Genomic DNA, 21,590 nt, shown 5'->3' with positions numbered 1-21,590 from the left:
CGTATCCAAACCCAAGCAGTTGCATCTGCCCCGGCTCCTTTCTGACATCCTGTGAACACGTGCGTTTCCGCACGCCGGGGAGGAAAGGGAAGACAGAGACAGGGAAATGCAAAAGTGTTTTCCTTACTGGAGCAAGGAATGATTTCAAGTGCGCCAAGCGCTTTATTCCAGTTTCACATCTTAACTGACTAACGTGCAGTTTATCGCTAAGTGAGGCAGTCTGCAGTAGCTGCTGCTGAAGGGATATTTCTGAGTGGTGCTGGTGAGTACGTCCCTCTGGGCAACGCTTGAAAGAACATGAAGGGCTGAGGCTGCACTTTCTTCTGAGGCTGCAGCACGTGTGCTCGGTTTGGTACCTCAAAGGCACGAAGAGCCACAGGAGAGGAGGATCCTCCACACCTGCCTTCCTCCTCTGCCATGTCAAGAGAGTTCCTGTTAATCAGAAAGGAGAGAGATGGGCTTGTCTTTGAGACAGTCCTGACATCTCCATTCACTATGTCCTCCTTGAGCTCCTCAGAGAGATTCTTGGCCAAGGACTGTTGCAAAGATATCTCACTGAGTAGGTCTCAGACTGTTCTTCTTGGTATGAGTCTACATTAGTTTTCCAACATGCATCAAAGCGACTAGCTCAGGTGCTCGCTGGCAGCGGGATGAGGATTCATTGCCACCTCTGGCTTGCAAAGGGTGACCTCCGCCTCTCATCTTTCTGTTCCAAATCCAGTTACAGGTAAAAATTATCCTTGATAAATAACCCAAGTCAGGACATGTCAGTTTTCCTCTTGAAGGAGGTAAGACTGAAATTTGCTTTAGTTTCTAATAGCCAAAGGGCAAGAACACTAATGGCTTGGAGTAAATGCCTTCCTGTGGTCATAAATTCTGCATCTTGGGAGCTAAAGGATTTAGAGGATGATAAACAGTCTCAAAATTCCTTCTTTCTTTTACTTTAAATGAAAAATGCTACTTTATTGAGTCAGATGGAGTCAGCCGCATCAATCTCAGTGGTGATTTTCCATTTGTTGGTATCCAACAACCCATTGATACCATCCCTAAATGAATGTTTCATTAAGGAATGCAGACAGAAATGGGAGGCAGCAATTATTTGACTCATTTAGAGCTGGAACGTTTCACCCAGCATCTTCCAGGAAAAGAATGACTGTAAGGTGTGACCTCCATATCACTTAACCTGGAGATTTTTCTTAAGCCAAAGCCCAACTGATGCTTCATCTTCAGCTCTCGGGGTTTTTCACTGACGAACACTGCAGGTGCCATCTCCTTCCAAGGGAGAGCTCCATCCAGAAATACTCCCCCAGCAGTGGGTCACAACACGTCACTAGGAACAGGAAAATCCACTTGACCATAAAGATGTCAATGCGTGGGGGGAGTGTAAGACCTTTCAAAAAGAAGGCCAGACAGACTTTCTCTTCTCCAGCTGCGTTGGTCCATTCCATGCTAACTACTGTCTGAGTTAAGGGATGGGGCACAGCTGTGCTTTTCTTAAAGCATGTTATTAACACTATCAGCGTAACCACTCGAACTCAAAAGCCATCCTGTTGCTTAACTGTGAGAGAAAGCACCCTGATTGTTTGTAAATTTTTTTTTTCCTCCAACACCTGCTGTAAGAAACAGGAAAAGAAAATTATTTTGAAGCAATGGAGTGAAATTTGCCTGTCAGTGGAGCGTGCGATGGGAATCTGCTGAGGATGGCACGAAGCAGTGCTGCTCTCGAACTCCTCACTTTGTTATGTCCCAGATCAAAGGAAAACATAGGGATGAACTTGCGTCTGCTGGATAAAATAATGTTGCAGATAAAGAAAGGTCATGAAACCACCTGGTGACTTTGTCTCATGCTTTCAGGTTTGGTTTCTTTTTTTTTACGTCGTTAGGCATGCATGAGTTAGCATGCCATTTTGGGATGGATAGACGCTGCCGTGTGTGACTGGTGTTTCAGAGCTTGGCTGCGGCTCTGGGTGTAAACATAACCAGGCAGAAAAGTTGCTAAGATGATGGTTCATTAGTGCAATCTTTTTTTGCACTTGTATTTCGTGTTAAATGAGACCTCTCCTGTGCTCTGTGACGCAATCTCCTGCATAGAAGGAAACAGCCAGTGATAAATACTGAGATATAGTACTTTATACCCACCTCTGAAATACTTAAATGAGAAAGCTCTCTGCAATAATCTTTGAAAACAGACCACCACGTTGTACGAAGACAGCAATTTTCCCCTCCAAAATCAAATGATCCTAGAAAAAAAATCAGAAAGATGAGGTGGAAGAACTGCAGTCAATTCACTCTAAAAAATGTTGGTGGTTTTTTTTTTTTTTTTAGTTTGATATTTCCTTACCAGGACCTGAATAGCATATTCAGCGAATAGCTGGATATAAATGCTAGCTGTAATTGCTAGATAGAAATGCTAAGAAAAACTAATCAGCAAATTGTACTCTTAGGCTTGCCCAGACACACATTCTAAAGGAAAATTATTGCTATAAAACGTTCTGCACTTAATCATTTGTGCTTTCAGTTCTTGGAGGCTGCTTGACAAAATGGGAAAAAAAAAAAACAAACCAATAAATAACTGAGAAGCCATCTCGCAAGCAAGCTCAGAAACAGGGCGCAACTGAAGTCTTTAGTAGTTGTTATGTACCTGGAGATTACCCTCATCATCATCATCTCCATTGCTGTAGTCGAGCTGGCTGTGAAACGGTGACTTCTGTGGTTTCTTCCAATATTGTTTCCAACAGTTGGAATAATTTTCTGCCATAACTTTGTTACGGCAATCTTGTTCCTTCAATTTTTTTCCTAGCCACTCTTTTCCTTCAAGCAGACGAAATCTCCCGTCATTACATGATACCTAGTATAAGGAGGAAGGCGCAAACGTGCGCCACCGCACTAGGCAGGACTTCTTCTGGTCAAATCGATCCTCTCGTGATTTCATGTGGCCAGCAGGAACTTGCCAGACTGGCAGCTGCCAACGTCTGGGCAGCTCACCTGCCCTCCTCCCGAGTTGCTTAGTGCAGCGTGACCAGCTGAGAAGCTGCAGTGGAGGACATCAGCCTCAGTTGGGCCCTGTGGCTTATTATTAGGACAAAATACTAATGAGCATTGACTTTCCTGCATAGAAAATTGGTTCTGGTGATGTGGTCAGAGCCTGCGATGGTCTCTGCAGATGAAATGTCACCAGACAAAGTCTCATCTTACCTTGGTTTAAGTTGAATACAGTTGTAAAGTGAGCAACCAGATCTGGCCCAAAACTCGCTGCAGTCAAAGGAGCATTTTTGCTCTGTTTTGTGAGGTATGGGGGAATGTGCCCAGACAAGGCAAAGGGCTTAAAACTACCTGTTCCAGCGTTTCCTGCCCCAGTGTTCAGTAGACCTTTAATGTTAAACTTCTAGATAGCTTCCAACCCTTGAACTCTTGCTTGAACCCAGCAACTCACTTGAAACCCCACCTTTTTTCTTTTTTTTTTTCCCAAATCATCAAAATTTAGGCCTTTTGGAGGGAAGCTCAGCATCCTGAGCCTAATGATAAATATGAAAAGGCGAAAATTGCACATGCAGCACCATTACCTTACTGAGGTCCGCACGTATGTTGTCACAACACAAAATAGTTTTTATTCCTACATCTTAGACTGGGGTTGGAATATTCGAAAGTTAATAATCTCTTGGGTTAAGAAGCCATCTGCTCTGTTCTTCCTTCCTTCCTCAGCAACACAAGGCCACAAGAGGAGGTCAAAAGATGATTCTTCTTTTTCATTATTCTTAATCCAATTCTTCAGTGGAAATGGATGCTCTTTTTATTGAATCCATTTATTTAATTGCCGCTGCTGGAAAGCTATTTCATGGCCCACAAGAAGTTAGAAAAGCTTGGATGTTTTCCTTTTTTATCGGGGTTTAAGGTTTGCTGAGGGGAAGGATCGTGCACAAGTCTGCTAGAGATCTTGGCTTACTGCTGCGCCTATCCGGCTCGATGTACTCTGATACAGGGGGGTGACAAAATGAGCATCCTCTCTCCTCACCTGCGTGGGACAGCTCAGCATTGGAGGATTTTTTTCCTTGGCTTGGAATACCTGTGCCCTGTCCGTCATCAGACCTCCCTCGCTAAAGCTGGGTTGCTCCTGCCTCACCTCCTGATCGCTCCGTGACGGGTGATGGACCGTCCTGGGGGGACAGCAGCTTTGCTTGCAGAGAAACCCCCCCAAGCCCCTCCACTTCTGTGCCGTGTTGGTAGCCATGGAAAATCTTCCGATGTGAGCCTTTAAACTCTATTCCTGGTGGCACGGAGCCAAGTTGGGTATAAGTAATCTTCACAAGCTCCCTCTCTCCCCTCCCCGGTTATCAACCTCTGTTAATTTCTTGCATTTTGGACAGCCAAGCAGGGTAGAACAATATTGCAGTGATGGCTGTAATCACCTTGAATGACCCCGATTTCACCCCCAAGCACACGGCGTTGGGGTTTTTTTTCCCCTAAGAGTCATTTCCAAGCACAGCCCCTTAAGACTGAGCTGAAAAGCCTCACCGAGAGATGGCTCTGCTGCCAGAGCACCCGTCCCTCCCTGCACGGCCACCCACTCCCTCTGTCTTGCCGATCGATTTTCCCCTCCTGAAAGCCAAGCGCTGCCTGCAGGTCCGCTCGGATCAATCCTGGCGAGGAAGAGAGGGAGAAAGAAAGGAAGGAATAAGGTTTTGACTGCAGGTGCTGAAGGCAATTTTCATATTTTGTCGCTTTGAAACCCGAGTGGGAGTTGGCTGGGATCTGTCAAGCTGCAAGTTCTCACACGTTTGGTAAATATTTAGGGACTGATTCACCGCTGAATCACTCTGTTATTTTTTTGGCTGTATTTGGAGGAACTCCTCTGTTGCTGGGATAATGCCAGCCATCTGAGGTCCTCTCACCTTTTTATTTTAGCATCTCATGGTCATGTGTGCCTGTCCTCACAGTCACCCATCGGGACAGGGAGATGGTGCCGCCCCTGCCTAGCAGAGGGACTTGGAGGCGGGCACCAGAGTTCTCCTCTGACCCTAAATCCAAAACTGGCCAAAAGCTTCAGCTGTCAGCTGGTGAGACCCTGGCGTGATGCCAAAGGGCCCACACGTGGCAGAAGGTGGTACACGTGCAGCATCCCAGCCTGTCTCATGGGACTCGCCATGCTGTAGGTGCCTCATGGTGCATGGTGGGTCGTACACCAGCTGCTGCGTGGTGGTGGTTTAATAGCTGCACTCCTTGTCTCGCTATACCTGGGAGACCTTCTGGGGGGATGCGAGAGGAGCATATTTCCCTCCAGAGACGACAGCAGTCAGTGTTTTCCACGTAAAGATCTCTGCTTTCATCGCAGGTGGAAGACAGCATGATGGATGTGTACGATCTTGTGTACGAGGAGGTGAGGAGGAACGCCTCCAGCTTCAGAAGGCACGAGCTGACTGCCATCCACGAAGCAGTAAGTTGTCTTTCAGACTTAGCAGAAAACCTTGCCCTGGGCTATATTCCCGATGGTTTCAGCAGACTGGGGCTGCTGCCTGTGCCATGCCTCATGGATGCTGCAGTGCGCTTTTCCCTTGGGAACCAAATCCTCCAGCCTGCTGTGAATTCTGCTCCTCCTTCCTACTCTTCCTTTCCCAGGTTTGACCAACCAGATTATCAACAGGAGGAAAGGGCCACCTATCTGAACGTCACTCTGGTGCGAGATTTTCAAAGCCTCCACGCTGTAGCTGATATGTATATATTGTGTGTCTTGGCAGGCCCTCTGCCATACTCCATATCTGTAGTATGAAGAAGTGGATACAAAACCCCCTGGTGTCACAGGTCAGGTAGAGTGAGCGGGGGAATTCCACGTTGTCCAGCAGAAGTATTTGAACTCGGTTATTTCTGTTTACCCTTGAGCTTATGGCTGAGTACGTGGCCTCTTGCGACGCTGGAGGCTGCTGGGAAGCTCCCCAAAACCACCACCCAGGATGCGGTTGGCGCAGGGGACTTCCCTGCAGCTCAGTAGGTGGGCAAGGGTGGTTGCCCAGAGAGCAAGGAGGACACTTGACCTCAAAGCCGTCGGAGATGAGTGAGGATGTGCCCCGTGGCGGGTAATTCCCGAGTCCCCACTGAGTAAAAGGAGATGCCGTCTCCTTGCGCAGCAGGACCTCTTTGGGTAATGAGTTCATGGCATGCAGCAGGGCTGGATGAGAAGGTCAGCTTTGCTCGCTTGTTTCCAACCACCTCCCATGCAGCTCCCTTTATCCTTCTGTGTTTTCTTAAATCATCATAACAAATACTTTATGAAGCTGTTTTCATCCTTGCTTCTTAAAACACAGAAAAGGACAAATGTTTCTCATTGCAACAATGGTGGTGGCCCTCAGAGACATGATCAGGCGTGGCGGTGCTTGCTCTGCAGTCTTGTGGAGCAGCACACCCAGAGTGCCCCTTGCAAGATGAACCAGACACAATGGCCACTTCATCAATTGCTTATTTTAGCCACTTTAATTGATGGAGAAACAGTCCTTCTAGTCCTACTTTTTTTTCTCCTTCTGCTAATGCTCCAAGCTGGCCAGTTCTCCTGGCTGTAGGAAACCAGCTCCACAGTGGGGGTTGCCAGGACACTCTCCTGTTACGGTTTGAGCAAACCCATAGCAATTTGTTGTCATTTAGACAATTATTCTATCACCCAATGACTCCTCCCCACCTGGAAAGGGGAACTGGGGAAAGCAAGGAAACGCAAGGGTTGAAATATAGATAAATTTAATAGGGTAAGACTAAACAATTAACAATAATACTAAAGAACCAGTATTAATTCTGATACTAATATAAGATACAAGAATTACACTCAGCCAATTATATCCATAGGAAGCTGTGTACTTCCAGCAGTGGACAGTAAATGTCGGACACTGGGAGCGCAATGGCTTTGGGAGGAAGGGAAGGGCTCAGGAGTCCGGCACTGGGGCAAGGAGTTTCTCTGGACTGCCACCATCAAGGGGGAGAGAAACTACGCAGCAAACTTTCTAGTTTATATCAAATGTGACGTTCATGGTATGAAATAATTCTGTTGGCCAGCCTGGGTCAAATGCTCAGGCCTCGCTCCTCCTCATCCCTGCACCTGGCAAGGCTTGAAAACACTGAGACCTTGAATCCCACATAGCCTAGCTGGCTATAAAGTAAATATTTTCCTGAGTTCAGACACTAGAGTCTTCTAAAAGTACAGTTTTCCACAGCATTAGAAGAGGGAATTAGTCCTGTGTCGCTCAACCCAGGACACCTCCCCAGCCCGTAACAAGTGCTGGCAACATGAGTCTGTGCATCCCTTGGTCTTCCAGAGCAGCCATTGTGAGAGCTGGTGTGACCGTCGAGGGAGGGCTTGGCAGCAGTCCTGGAGGAGCACAGGCACTTTTGGGGCCAGATCCATCCGCATCCTCTGAATTTAACCTCTACTGCTGCAGCTGTTGGTGGCATACCTCCGTGCTTTGCTCCTGGCAGCCCTGGTTGTGCGGCCCTGCCTGGGGCGGCAGGGAGGAAGGCTGGCCCATCGCTGGCATCTCCTGCCGCAGCAGCTGACGGCGAGGAGAGAGCCCTGGCCAGCAGCTGGCAGACCTCTCCCTCTCTTCCAGTTCCTGTGCTGCGGGAAGCACTCTCCATTTGGGGACACAGCCAATGTTGAGACCAAGACGTGCCCATCCAGCCAGGTGCGCGATGTGGGACAGGTAAGGGAAAGGTTTTTTGCACCCCGCAGTAGGGTTGTGCCACTACTTGCTGTTAAAGGCTCACTGGTGCTTAAGTGTTAATGAGAATTGTGGCTTTCTCATAGTTTGGGGTTGCTATGGTTTGGGGTTGCTATGGTTTGGGGTTGCTATGGTTTGGGGTTTGTTTTGCTGGGGAGTTGTTGTGTCTATAAGGAGGCACCTCACCCGCTGGAGGAGCCCCGGTGGATCAGCAGGTCTCAGACCTGCAGTTATGGTTTCCTTTTTCCAGCTCTAGAAAGCCTTCAAAATGCTTGTGTTTGCAGCCTGTCGCTCCCCTCCGGCTTCCTCCTCGTTTCCTGCCTCTGCAGAGAAGTGTGAGGTATCACGAGCATACGTCTGAGCTCAAAAGAACTGTTGGACTTTTCCACACGACGCTAGCTTCTGAGGCTAAAATGGTGTCCCACTAACAGCAAATGTGGAATTTGCTGTAATACTGTTCTACCAGGGCACTAACTAGGTATTAAAATGAGAAAGTCACGAAGCAGGGTGATGGCGCCCAACAGTAGCTTCATCAAGTACACTTCGTTCCTCCTTGTTGCAGTGTCTCAGCGAGGCTGGTGGAGAAGCCACCAGTATTAGACTGCCTCTGCGCTGGAGCTGCAATGCGGACTTCATGCTCTCTGGGCAAATCTATTGTATGATTGTTTTTCTTCCACTGGAGTAGCCAAATCAGCTGAAGTAGCTAAAGCCGCCAGCGTCATTATGTCGTCCCTAGGAAAAACAAACCCGCATTGCTACAGCTATACGCAAACGTTGTTAGGCGAAGATGTCGAGCACTCGCAGGATGCTGTGGTGCGCAGGCAGGCGTCAGCCCACGGGGCAGCGTTTCAAAGCGCCGCCGCCAGGAACGTCCCATCTCAAAGCAGGGTCGAGCTCAGCTCAAAGGGCAGGAAAGGAGAACAGAGAGAGAAACTGGGCACCATAGGGGTGATTCTGTTCCTCCCATACTAATGGTTTGTGTTTCCTCCGGTGGCGAGCCGGGGGAGGCGGGTAGGAGGATGCATTTTGCAAGCCGGGGAGCTCGGAGTTTGGTAGCTGCACTACGTTCGCTCTTGGCTTTGAGTGCTCTCACCTCGCTCTGCAAATCACTTCATCAAGGGCATGCTCTTGCATTTTTTGAAACGGCTCTCTTGGCCAACACCTCCTGGATTCTCCTGGGGCCGCTGGCATGCTTAAGGCTAATGTATATTAATGCCTGCAACACCTTGTAAAACTGAGCTGTTCATTAGTATCTCTGGGGAACGTATTTAGCATTATGGTGTGCTCGGCTTTTCCATCTTTCCATTTCCCTTTTTCCATTTTCCAGTGGGTGGAAAGGAAAAAAGCTTGTGTGTGACCACACTTACCTGTGCGCACACATATCCTCCCCAGCCGGAAGCGCATCACACCGAGAAAACCATAGGCGTGTTGTAGTTGCAGAAAATATACTGCAGGTGTTTATCTTCAGTAAAAAGGAGAGCTGGCCACAGAGCAGCCCAGCCGTGCAATGCTGCAGCCCCCTCTTGCCTCCCTTTCTATCTGGGGTTGTGGCAAGTGCTGCTGTGGGGACGAAGCCCGCCACCGAGCTGCTCCCGTGCTGCAAGGGGTGTCTCTCTCCTCCAGGACTGCCTGCAAGAGATCCGGGACTTCCTGAAGAAGCACATGGATTTCGTCTCCACGCTGCTGGGCATCGCCATCGGCTTCACGGTAGCTATGTCTGTTCCTTCACATTTTGGCCCCAAGAGGCAGGCTCCTAAATTAGCCCCCAGAAGCTGGGATTTCAGATAAGTTTGGATACTGGCAGCAGAGAATGAAGCGGTAGTAGACTCCACCATGGAAATTAAGAAAGGGCCAGGACCTGTCTTGGCCAGACTGGTGGCTGGAGGGGTTTTTCTGCTCCTGCATGGTTTTTCTGCCCAAACTAGGCAGGGCAGCGGGGAGCTGCGGGAGCGGGTCTGCGGCATCTCATCTGCCCAGGCATCTTCTCCTGCAAGGGACAGGCCATGTCGCCTGGCGCAGGGCTTGTGGATCTGGCGGGAAGCCGGCAGCAATTGTGGAAAAGGATATGCAGTAAAAGCTCTGTATTTTAGGAAACTTGCTGCCTCTCCTTGCCCACCACTCGCTGGCTGCCTCCCAGCTCAGCCTGGGAAGCCCCTTTGTGTGGCCAGAGCTAGAAGGTCTTGAAAGCTACTGAGTACCAGCAGTGGAGCTGGAGAGCTGTGCAGAAAGGGAAGGTCTCAACCTATTAATGACCACTAATGAACCCAGTAAGGTGCATCTCAGGCAGTGGGTAGGTGAAGCACGGGCTCATGAGGAGCAGGATGCAAAGGAGAGGAGCAGAGCATGTTGCCTGGGCTCCCAGATGCTGTCTTCGAAGGAGGATCCTGCAGAGGAGGGGTAGGATCATCTTCTTGGGTAGAAAGGGTCTGTACTGAATTTATGAGTCTCGTCTGGGGGAGGACAAAAGAAAAAATGAAATGCCGAGAGCGGAGTGTGTCCTTCAGCAGTGAGGGGGCCCGGTGGCAGCATGGGGACGGTCCCTTTGGAGCTGAAGAGCACCACTAATTAAATCAAAGCTTTCTCGTATTCCCGCCCACTGATTGGCAGAGGTGTGTCACTGTAATTGCCTCTACATGAGGGCCCTGCATGTGTGGTGAAGCGTGCCAGAAAAGAGCACGTGCCAGGAGACTCTTTGCTTCAGCACGAAGGGAGGTTTGGCGTTTGCTGCAATATCTCCGTGCTGCTCCCCAGCTGGGGCGACCTTTCCAGACTGAACGTGTGTTTGGAGATTGTTTTGCTACTTGTGTCTGCCTTGGCACAACTATGGGGTTAAAAGACCCTTCTCCATTTAAATAAAACCCAGAGGAGCAAACGCTTTGGTATTTTGTGCTGCTAGTAGTAAATTAGGAAAACCATCGGGTACAGCTGGGGAGGTATAAAAGTAAAGTCATGTGTGAGTATTTGGTGTCGCTTTCTAATTTTTCTCAGGTATAGGAAGAATTTCACTGCAGCTATATTCAGACAAAAGCGGGAGCGCTTTTATGCTATATATCTTTTTTCACAGCTTGATGCTCTAGCCAGATAAAGCGGCTATCTTTGAAGCGTGTGCGAGAGGAAGGCTCTCCGCGCGGTTCGCTATTGTGATGGCAGGATGCAAAGGAAGCGCGTGAGGAGGGCTATAGCCGCTCTGATGTCACCGTCCCTCGGCTAACAACGCACACGTGCCCCCAGGTCAAGCTGCAGGCAAAGGTGCTTGCATGTTAAGGCAGACTTTTAGGAAAGAGCATGTTGTTGCAGCCCTCGCTATCCTCCCCATAGCAGCCTTACCTTCGTTATCTTGCCTGTATAAATGCTTGTGTGTGATATCCTGGGCAGAATATGACAATACAGAGGAAGAATACTGTCCTCTGCATTCACAACCGTGCACGTGCATGGGGCGGGGTTTGGGTTTTTTTAGGGTCTTTTTTTGTTTTGTTGGGCTTTTTACTCCAAACAATACGTGAGGTCTGTGGTTTGTGGGTTTTTTCCTCCCTGTGTTATCTTTACAAAGGGCTATTATTATGAGAGAGATGTTTGTTTGCATAGAAGAATGTTTTGTGGCAGGAATTTGAAATCTGAATTTCCTGGTTTCATCTCACTTCTTGGTATTTTTAGGAGGGGGTTTGAGCCGTACAGTGCTAATTCCAATCGGATGCTTTAACCACGCGTTGAGGGTTTTTTCTTCTCCCATGTTGGAACTGATGCTCATCATTTTACTGGAAAACAGCTCTTTTAAGAAAAATGTGACATGCTGATATATAAATTCAGAAGTGCCAAGTGGACTAACGGGTAGCATTTACGATCATTTATTTTCACAGATGGAGCATCATGATCAGTTCGTCATTTAATTGTGTGCCCATCTCATTTATTTCCTGTTAGGTTTACGGGATGATCCTGACTTCATTCCTCTGGTTCTCCATCCACTTCAGCAGCAACCTGGACCGGAAAGGCAAATACATCCTGCGAGAGAGGTAGAAACGCACCACCTGGGCATCCCTACCAGGTAGAGCCAGCTCTTGGCGCAGGGAAGATGTCTGAAGTCACCCACAAAATCCCCCGGGAAGGCGTTGCATGGGGTCAGACGGCGGGACATGTGTCACGTGTTTCCCCTGTGGAAAAGGACTGAGACACGCACCTGGGCTCGGAGATGCGGATCTCCTCGCTGGGGGACGTAGGGGCTGTAGCTCCACAAGCAGCACGCCAAGAGCCACTTAGGACAAAAATGGAGAGAAAAGCCCAGCACAAATCTCAGCATTGAACCAAATTTCTCTTGCACTGCCATCTGAGCAGTTCCCTGTGACCCCCAGAGATGCAACGTTTCTAGGAAGGTGGCTTTGGATCACAGCCCGGGACCGATCTCTTGCTATCAGCAAATCCATGGACGCAAAGTGTGTCATTGCTGATAGGAGATGTGCTCTCCTAGCCTGGACACTCGTAGTGATTGACTTTGGGCACGTCTCTGATCATCCTCGAGTATGTAGGCATCCAATCACCGTCAACTGTTATTCCCCTGTTTCCAAATATTGCCACATTTACAGAGCTTTTTGGTAGAGATCAGGAAAAAAAAAATAATCAGAAAGCAGTGCATTGCTTTGAAGCAAATGACCAGCATAAGGACAGATCCCTCTCTTATTCCTCCTTGCTAATGCCATACACTGTTATTTTTTAATTCCTAAGATTTAGTCAGCCTCCTAGAGCTCGATGCCACACTGTTTTCACAGGGGCTTGTTCTACTTCCAGCTTTATCTAGCTGTTTATCTCGCTTCACTAGCCCACCGCGCTGCTGTGCAATACAAAAGGACTTTGATATTACACATACACGCAGGCCTGAAGTTTAAATCTATAAGAGAACAGGACTGATCTCCAGCCAGGTCAAACAATACAAAGTCCAACTCTACGTCCTCTTTACATCACCTTATCGATAATAAACAGAAATTTAAAAAGCCTCAATCAACTGAAGCGCTCGGCTCAGTCTCGCTCAAAGGAGGGCTCCCTGGCGTGCTCTGCCCTCGTTGCAAGGAGGCAGAGCTGCTTCTGAGCTGAAACCCGTCATTGCAATGGATTTAGCACCTGCTGGAAAACCGGCTGTAAACTACGTGGCGATGTGAAATGTCTGTTGAACCAACAACAGCTTTCACTCCTCTCCTCCGGTGTGGCTTTTAGCCACAAAAAGCAATAAGTAGCAATTGTTTATTGAGATGAATGCGGAACCCCCCGTGCTGATGTTCAGGACGGGTCCTGCCCCTCAGGCAGGGGCTGTTACACGTGCAAGAACAGCAGTACAGCCCACAGCTCCTGGTTAGCGTTTTAACACGGCTGCAAATCTCTTGTGTTGGAAAGAACTTCGTTGTGGGGCGTGGAAAGGGCTATTGCTCCTCGTCCCGCTCCCTTGGAACCAGCGGAGCTTCACCATTGACTTCACTGGAAGCCGGATCAAGTTCAAACCGCTCCAGAGTATTACTCGAGCTACCTCCTGGCGGTCACCAACACACCCCGGTCTAGCAGGGATTTAGCGGTGACATGCATTTGCCGACATACCCACTTTGTAGCAGTGGGGAAAGACTCGCTTGTGCGTATATATGTACTATTAAGTATATTGCTCTCTGGAGAAAGACAATCTCCCTTGTGAGCTCCAGCTGCTATTGTCCAGGCCACTGCTATTGTTATTCCTCAGGCCAGCTGGCAGCTCGTGTGACTCATGGTTGTTTCAATAAAGATGAATTTCTTGCAAAAGGCCGTCATTCCTTCTCTTTTTCTGCCGTGCACGAGGCTGCTTGCATTGCTCGGGGGGTTGCGTCATGGAGAACCCTCAGTAATTCTTTCAGTGCTGGGAAGAGACGTTCCCCAGACAGCTGGGACTCGCCTGTCCCGGCAGCCAGCGTGCCTTAGCACCCAAGAAGGAAAGGATGGCGTTGGTCCTTTGGAGGAAAAGGAGCTGCACATCAGACTCATCCTACCCTCAGCCAGCTGCTGGGGCAGCAGGCAGGTACCTCGCAAGGAGCGACGCAAGCAGGAGCAGGAAAAAAACTGAAGGACATGTTTAAGCAACAAAGACCGGAGTATTTATATGAGAGAAATCTCTACAGTTTCACTTTTTTAAATGCTAGGCGGTCTGGTCTTGCCCACTGCTCTGTGTTGGCTGGACAACTGATGATGTTCTCTATATCAAAAACATGGGAGTTTGAGCAAATCGGTGGAGTCTATGTTACTGGGGCAGGTTACCTGGTTAAGCCTCATCAACTAGTAGGAAAGATCTCTGTTAAAGCTTCACCACCAGGACTGGTAAAGCTGGTGGTGTAGGTACTTCTCCTTCCCAGGTCAATATTTAAAGTGAAGGGATGATTATGGACAGGAGTAGCATATATATGATAAAGAAACCCGAAAGGCTGCTGTATCCCCCTCCCCCAGCTCTCGTTTCCCTCGAATCGCTTCTGATCACTGAAACTTCACCAGAAGAAGCAGGCACCTTTCCGGCACTGGCCATGTAGGTGCGCGTGTGCCTAGCTGCTGTTTTCACACCTCTGTAATGATTTCTGCTGCTTGTGGCAGGGATGAGAACAAGACCTGCACCTAACCACCTCACAAGGGGATGAGAGTCCTGGAGAGTCATCATATCTTCTTCCCAGTGAGCAACAGATTGGAAGCCTGCAATTTCTTGTCCCAGGGAGCTTGAAGTTCCCTTTCTTCCTCTGATAGCCAACCATGGGGTTTAGGTAATTTTTTTGGTACAAAATACTTCGACAAACTATAATTTAAAAAAGGCAAACCTTGTTCTGTATGTACATGCTGGCCATCTCATGACTTTTATTCCCATTTCACCTGCTGCTGGAGTTCCCCTGTAGGTTAGTGAGCAGGTAGCAGAGCTGGACACGCTCTTCTCCCAGAGCTCGAGCCGTGCGTAGCAGCAGGGGCTCCTGGCATCCTGCGATGGCATCCTGCTGTCGTTTTTGGAAGCAGGACAGCAGATACCTTCGACTCCTTGGTTTTTAGAAACCCATTGCAGAAAAGTGCGGCATTACCATTTTGTTCAGAGTCACAGAAATGACAGCACCAGGGGTGGCTGAATGGAAGCAGTGAGACGGGCAGGTGGGAAGCGGGTTTTTTTGTTTGTGCCAACAAAAAATCCCTGTCCTGCAGTCAATGTGCTTATGCTTACCAGTTCCTAATTTGCTACTCACTATGGGCACATTACAGTTCTTGTGCAACCAGAACAAAACCCCAGGAACCTATTTGTAAGTGCTGCTGAGATTTACCCGGTGTTGGGAAGAGTAAGAGAAAGATTTTGGCAGGATAAGAGGATGGAGCTGAGCAGTGGGGATGCAAAGCCGGCAGCCAGGCTAGGAAACACCTGCGGACCTGCTGAGCCTTCCCAGGGCTTGCACAAGGGGAAGCTGGCTGTTAAAAGCATGTCAACACTCAAACTCCGGTAGAAAAGAAGTCCTTATTGATGTAGGCATAGGCAAGAGGAAAAAAAAATAAATTAAAGAGAGACCAAGGGTGCAAAGTTCAATATTTTATTGTGAATTGGCTCCAATTAATTGTCAAGTAAGCTCCACAAGTATCAATTAGTTCCACTAAGGTCACCAGGGCAAACGCAGTTTGGCTGCTTCTCCAGGCTGAGAGAGTTGGGGCTGTTCAGCCTGGAGAAGAGAAGGCTCCGGGGAGACCTTAGAGCAGCCTTCTGGTACCTAAGGGGGGCCTACAGGAAAGATGGGGAGGGACTCTTTATCAGGGAGTGCAGCAATAGGATGAGGGGTAATGGTTTTAAACTGAAGAAGGGTAGATTTAGAGTAGATATCAGGAAGAAATTTTTCACCATGAAAGAGGTGAGACATTGGAAGAGGTTGCCCAGGGAAGCTGTGGATGCCCCATCCCTGGAAGTGTTCAAGGCCAGGCTGGATGAGGCTTTGAGCAGCCTGGTCTAGTGGGAGGTGTCCCTGCCCATGGCAGCGGGTTGGAACTAGATGATCTTTAAGGTCCCTTCCAACCCAAACCATTCTGTGATTCTCTATGGGTATGAGTTAGCTTGTGCTCACGTGTTACCCTTTTCCTTTTATTTTAGACAAACCCCCATCTCTTTCTGAGGACGTGGGCAGAGGGAGCAACCTAAGGCCAGGCGATTACCTGCAGGGCTGGGGAGCATCAACCCATGGCAGCTGCAAGAAGCCTCTTGTGCTGCTCTCCATCCTGCGCTGCCCGCGCACCGCTCAGGTCCTGCTCTGCCGGCGTGAGCATTAATTTCCCCTGAGGCTTTATGTGGGGCTCACCGTGTGCCCGTGGGCGGCCCGACCACAGCTTGCTCACGAGCCAGGAGAGTTTTCCCTGTTCTGAGAGCAGCAGATGCTGTTTTTTCAACGTACTTCTCACGCAGAACTGCACGTGAGCAGCTTTGCACAGCAGCCGAGGATGCTCAGGGCTTCTGCAAATGGGGCTTTTCAGTACCCGGGGAAAAAAAAAACAAACAACCCTGAAAGCACTTGTGAAAAGCACAGGTTAAGCAATTTACTGACTCTCTAGAGACATGTGGTGGTGAGGAGAGTGGGAATCTTTCAGCCTCGTGGTGTGCTGGCGTGGCTCCAGAATGTTTTGCTATTTCCTGCCCTCGTTGACTGTGTGTCTGCCAGTTCCCACTGCCAGCAAAATACAGCTTCCTCAGGCAACAGCCCCTTTGTCGTCCCTAAATAAGGGTTCTTCACCCGGCGTGCAAAAAAACCAATCAACCAATCAACACACTGAGTCGAGATATTTTTCTTTGTTTCAATTCTGCAGAATCGTGTGCCGGGCACTTCACAGCAGCCAGCACAGCACACATTTCTGAGAGTCAAATATTTACAGTGATAAGATACAGCTGGTTGGTGAGCTGCAGTTCCTTTACCATCCCTCATCATACATATGCATTCAAGTTAATGTTTTAAACATTTTGGGAGATCCCCTTAATTAGCATGCTCATTATTTACAAGAGGGTGTGCGTTTTAGTATTATAATCTCCTAGGGCTCCTCTCGGACACGCTCTTACCTAGACTCCCTTCCAAAGGCTATGTGTCTTGTCATCCTATGCTTGGATCTGAGACCAGAAGTGTATTCCATTCCCTGCACGGGCCTTGTTTGCTTTCAGTAGGCGCTTGATACAGTAATCCTTCAACAATGCAATTTCTTTGATCTAAGTTTCGGTTAATTGTTCCTACATCTAGTCCAGGGGGATGTGCAAGGACACAATTAAGTTTAATTGTTTCCACATCTAGTCCAGGTGCTAAAGGGCCAATTAAATTTTAATTTCAGGAGTTCAGCTCAAGTTCAGTCAAAGTTCTATTACAATTTTATACAAAGTGCTTATATAACTTTTAAACCATATGCTTTTGATGTTCTTTTTTGCAGCCTGGTCTAGTGGGAGGTGTCTCTGCCCATGTCAGGGGGGTTGGAACTAGATGATCTTTAAGGTCCCTTCCGACACAAACCATTCTACGATTCTATGACTCTATGACCTCAACTTTTTGCTGTGCAACTCTGATTCACGCCTGCAGCAAGCTCCTAAAGGAGATATTGCTGAGCAAGTCCTTCCAAAGCCTTGTAAATTGGCAAATTTGGGTGGCCTTTTGCAGCCCTGGGGTGGTAAGGAAGCCATCTCCTGCCAAGGTAAAGCTGTGTTTCTGAGCTGCAGACATACGAAATAGTTTTTTAAGACATAGTTGATGGGCATTTTTTTTCTTTTTAACTAGGTGCAGAAGCAAGGCATTTGCAAAAGCAGCTGGCTATAATTTTCTTCTAGATGTGCAGCCGGAGGTGGTAGGTGCTCCACGCAGGAGATCTCCACCAGCACGGCTGAAGGCCAGTAGGGCCAGAAGCTGCTTTGAATACATGGTCTGATCCCACATGCCCTGTGACTTTCACATGAGGAGTCATTGCAGTTCTCTCTTAAAATGCTATATTGGGGTGAAAAGGGATTTTTTTCTTTACTGTGCATTTCCTCTTCTGGGAGGCGGAGAGAGAATGAACCCTGCCAGCTGGGAGACGTAGCACGGGGTGGGATGGTGGCGGAGAGCGCGGGAGCGAGGAGGGGGAGCTCCGCAGCAGCTTCAGAGGCTGTTTTGGAAAAAAGCGCGTGTTTTGCAGCTCTGGCCATAGCTGCCAAACCCATGACCGGTTGCAGGCCTGCCAGTGAGGCTGCTCCACTCCCCGCCGCGCCGTCACTCTCACCCACCAGCACAAATCCGGTGCCATCTTTAGTCACCCGGCGTTTTGGGGGTCTGTCAGACAAAGTAACGCCTGGAGGTAAACTGCATTCTACCCCTGCCAGGAAAAAAAAAAAAACTGTCTTTTTATCTGGAAGAGATACAGGGTGGTCACTCGGCTTGTGAGGAATCGTCAGATCTTGGCAGAAATACTTTCAGCTGAGCCCAGAGGTGCCCACCCACGGCTAGTACCCCCCCCGTCTACCAGATGCTATTCCTTTAGACTCCGGCAGGCGAAAAGGGTCCTTCCCAGCATTTTTGCCAGGAAGATGCATATCCCTACGTCGCCCTCCCTGGAGTCTCTGGCAGACAGCTAGCCGGGTTGTTTATGTTATCCCAAGGCAAAATCCCCCCTCTCTCCCCTCAGCATCACTAAGTGCTATTGTTTAACCCCCGTGTGCACCAGCTTGCTCACGGACGTGCTGGCTTTCTTTTTAGCCCCGTTACACCAGCAATAAACTATTCCAGTCTTTATTCACCTACTGATGAATTATACATTGATCATACAATAGAAGCTCTCTGCATCGATGGGCTGGGCTCTTGCTCTCCCAAATGACACCTCGCAAAGCACAGCTAAGCCCAGCTGCGGCTCGGCCCTCTCTGACGCCCGGAGAAAAATGAACGTTCACTTTCTGGGCTTGCGAGCGGCAGAGCCTGAGCCGAGAAGAGGGAGAGTCTGGTCCGGATGGGGAAACACGCTCGGGTTTGCTGTCCCTCTATCACAGCTCCGGCGGGATCCGATGCTGTCCTTCCCCACCCACCCCCCCCCCTTCCTCCTCCTCTTTATATAACCTGACCCATCACCATAGATACGTTGACATAAATATTTAAAGATGGCAGAGAGACAGACCGCGCAGACGGGAATCATTTGTTGAGTTCATTAGAAACAGAAGCTTCAGGCGCAGCTACAGGTCTCTGCTTGCTGCATCCCCCCCAAAAGGCTGCGAGGCAAAAGCAACACCCCCTCCTCCCCCCGCAGGCTATCATGGTGCTTTGGCTGAACTTGGAGAGCTGGGAACAGGGATTTTCGGATGGGCAGATGCCAGCTGCTCCCACTGGGGCACAGAAAAGATATGCTGGAGGTGTCACCTTAGGTACATGGACGAGATTGTTAGTATTATCTTTCCCACTCAAAATGAAGGTGTTGGTGGTCTCCCCAGGGGTGCCAGTGGCCCTTTCCCGAGGCGATGGAGCTCCACCTTCCCATGGCCCTAGGCCAGTCCATGTCCTGCATCTCGCCCATGCCCAGTCCCTGCCTTGTGTGGGCTGCCTACGAAGTTATTCTTATGCCTTCTGGGACTATTATCCTCCCGCAGGATGAATTTCTGGCCTTCTTTTCATGCATCTCCAAAATGTCCTATTTAAAGATCTTTGGTCATGCTGTTGTTGTTTGGGTTTGTTTTTTTTTTTTTACCACCACAGGTAAATTGGAAATGCAGGCTATATCTCTGTCATATTCTCTACAGAAAATAAGATGCGGGGGTTAGAAGCTAACCAGGACCTCACCCGTAAAATGGCATGCGTTTGATTCCCACGGTTTGCCCATCATTTTTACGCTGGCTGTGAGGAGGGCAGGGGGGTTGCCACGCAAACCCAAGCCATGCAGCCAGAGTAGCACACCAGTGGCCATCCTGTGGTCCCTGGCAGGCGAGGGGCTCCCATCTGCTCCCCAAATCCCCTGGCGACCCTGGATGTCAGGTGCTTGGAGCCTGCCTTGAGGCTAATTGCTTCACACACTGGTAGCCAGCTCTTTAGGCACACGCAGGAGGTGGGGAGGATGCGGGTTTGTCCTCTCCTCTCACCTCCCTCCATCGCTTTTTGTAAAACACAAGTGTTTGTTAAGGTGGAGCTGCTGGAGCATCTCCCTGGGAGAAGCAGGCTCGAAGTCCCGGGGACTGGGCTCGCCGAGTCCTGCTGGTGAGGGACGGAGGCTAAACCCGGGGCTGGGAGGCAGCTCAAGCCACATCTGCTCTAATGGGCCCTGGTGAGTCACACCCACAGCCGTCAGCCGTGCCAAAAACCCACAAGCATGACACTGACTTTTATAAACAGGTTCACAAAAAAAAACAACCCCAACCGACCGACCAACAACCCAGCAGACAGAGGAAAAACTCTGCACACGCCTCCGCTCTCTGCTGCTTCACTCTGCCTGACGACCCGATGGCGAGAGCAATTCAAACAGCTGCTCTGGTGCGGGCAGGGGGATTTTTATTTTTTTTTTTTTTATTTGGGGCTTTGGGGCTTTTTAAAAATCTTTTTTTAGGGTTTTCTTTTTTCTTTCAGTGATGCGAGGCTCGGGAGGTAGGTGGCTTCTTCGCAGACCTGCCTGCAGCTGGCTGCTCTGTAGACGTCTGCGGGCGTACCGCCCAGCACTCCAACCGAGCCCGTCCTCCTAAAGAGGGAAGTCATCAGCCCTATTCATAGCGCTCACACTCGATACCAGCATGTGACACCGATACATGAACTGAATTTGTGCAAATTAGTTTTACTTATTTATACGGCAGCATTTTATAAAGAGCTGATAAAGCCGCTGAGTGTCTTTGAAAGGCAGTTTTGGTACTCTGTGGACTGTACGGCAAGCAGTACAGCATGACAAACGGATAGATAACATCTGAAATCACACGTAATCTTGGGAAACAATATATGTTATCTTGACACTCTGGTGGTTTTTTTCTTTCTGTACGTTAAAGTCAAAGTGTTCAAATGTACCCCACTGAGCCGCTTAAAAAAAAACGCAAACCAAACTAAAAAATATTTGGGCAAAGCTTGAAATCCTTTTCCTCTTGCAAGTTTTGGAGAGGAATTTCTTGGTACGGCCGGTTAGAACCATAGAGTCATAGAATGTGTTGGGTTGGAAGGGACCTTTAAAGGTCACCTAGTCCAGCCCCCCTGCAGTGAGCAGGGACGTGTTCAACCAGATCAGGGTAACAGATGGGTAAACCCAGCTTAGACTGTGACTGGGAGCTCCTCGCTGCAGGAGGTGGTGGGGTTGTGGCCCTGCTCCCCCTGCCAGAGCCACATCTGTACCTCAGCCCTGGGCAGCACGGGGCTCCAACACAGCCTTAAAGAAGGACCCAGAAACTAAACTGAAAAGGTTTATTTCTCATTTTCCTTTTTTTTTTTCACTTCCCATCAGAAGAGAAATAAAGGACAAAAGCAACAGTGGAAAAGAAAAGAAAAGAAAAGAAAAGAAAAGAAAAGAAAAGAAAAGAAAAGAAAAGAAAAGAAAAGAAAAGAAAAGAAAAGAAAAGAAAAGAAAAGAAAAGAAAAGAAAAGAAAAGAAAAGAAAAGAAAAGAAAAGAAAAGAAAAGAAAAGAAAAGAAAAGAAAAGAAAAGAAAAGAAAAAAAGAAAAGAAAAGAAAAGAGAAAAGAAAGGCAATCCTGAGTTCCCTAGAAGTAGTTTCAATGCCAACTTTGTGGCAGTGATTGCAGCTGGGGTTGCCCACTCTCCAGCGCACAAAAGTTGATTTGAGAGTTGTTTTCCTTCGTAGCCAGCAGTGCCACCGCTGTTGGAGGCCTTATCGGTTTGCAGCTCGTTCCTTCCTCTCCCTCACACAGATTGTCCAAGCGGCATCTCCGAGAGTTTTTCTGGAAACAGCTACCTAAGTGCACGAGAGGCTCCTTGTAG

The 21,590-nt window shown here is 48.7% G+C and overlaps 1 protein-coding gene across 19 annotated transcripts in view; it reads left to right on the top strand.

The window, feature by feature from the left end:
- TSPAN32 (tetraspanin 32) overlaps positions 1-13,762 on the top strand; it is a 33,221-nt gene extending 19,459 nt beyond the window's left edge. For 6 of the 19 annotated variants that reach the window (XM_063333068.1, XM_063333067.1, XM_063333065.1 and 3 more), the window contains 4 exons: positions 5,330-5,431; positions 7,584-7,676; positions 9,318-9,401; positions 11,613-13,760. In XM_063333068.1, the coding sequence (XP_063189138.1) occupies positions 5,330-5,431; positions 7,584-7,676; positions 9,318-9,401; positions 11,613-11,708 (375 nt within the window). In that variant the 3' untranslated portion in view covers positions 11,709-13,760. Of the gene's footprint in view, positions 1-5,329; positions 5,432-7,292; positions 7,677-9,021; positions 9,404-11,612 lie in introns of those variants that run through there. The other 13 variants (XR_010070812.1, XR_010070809.1, XR_010070811.1 and 10 more) reach the window with 10 other exon arrangements.
- The last annotated feature ends 7,828 nt before the right edge of the window (positions 13,763-21,590 follow it).

This window comes from Chroicocephalus ridibundus, chromosome 4 (assembly GCF_963924245.1).
Source record: "Chroicocephalus ridibundus chromosome 4, bChrRid1.1, whole genome shotgun sequence".
Taxonomy (NCBI): Eukaryota; Metazoa; Chordata; class Aves; order Charadriiformes; family Laridae; genus Chroicocephalus; species Chroicocephalus ridibundus.
This window is presented reverse-complemented; position numbering and strand designations above follow the sequence as displayed.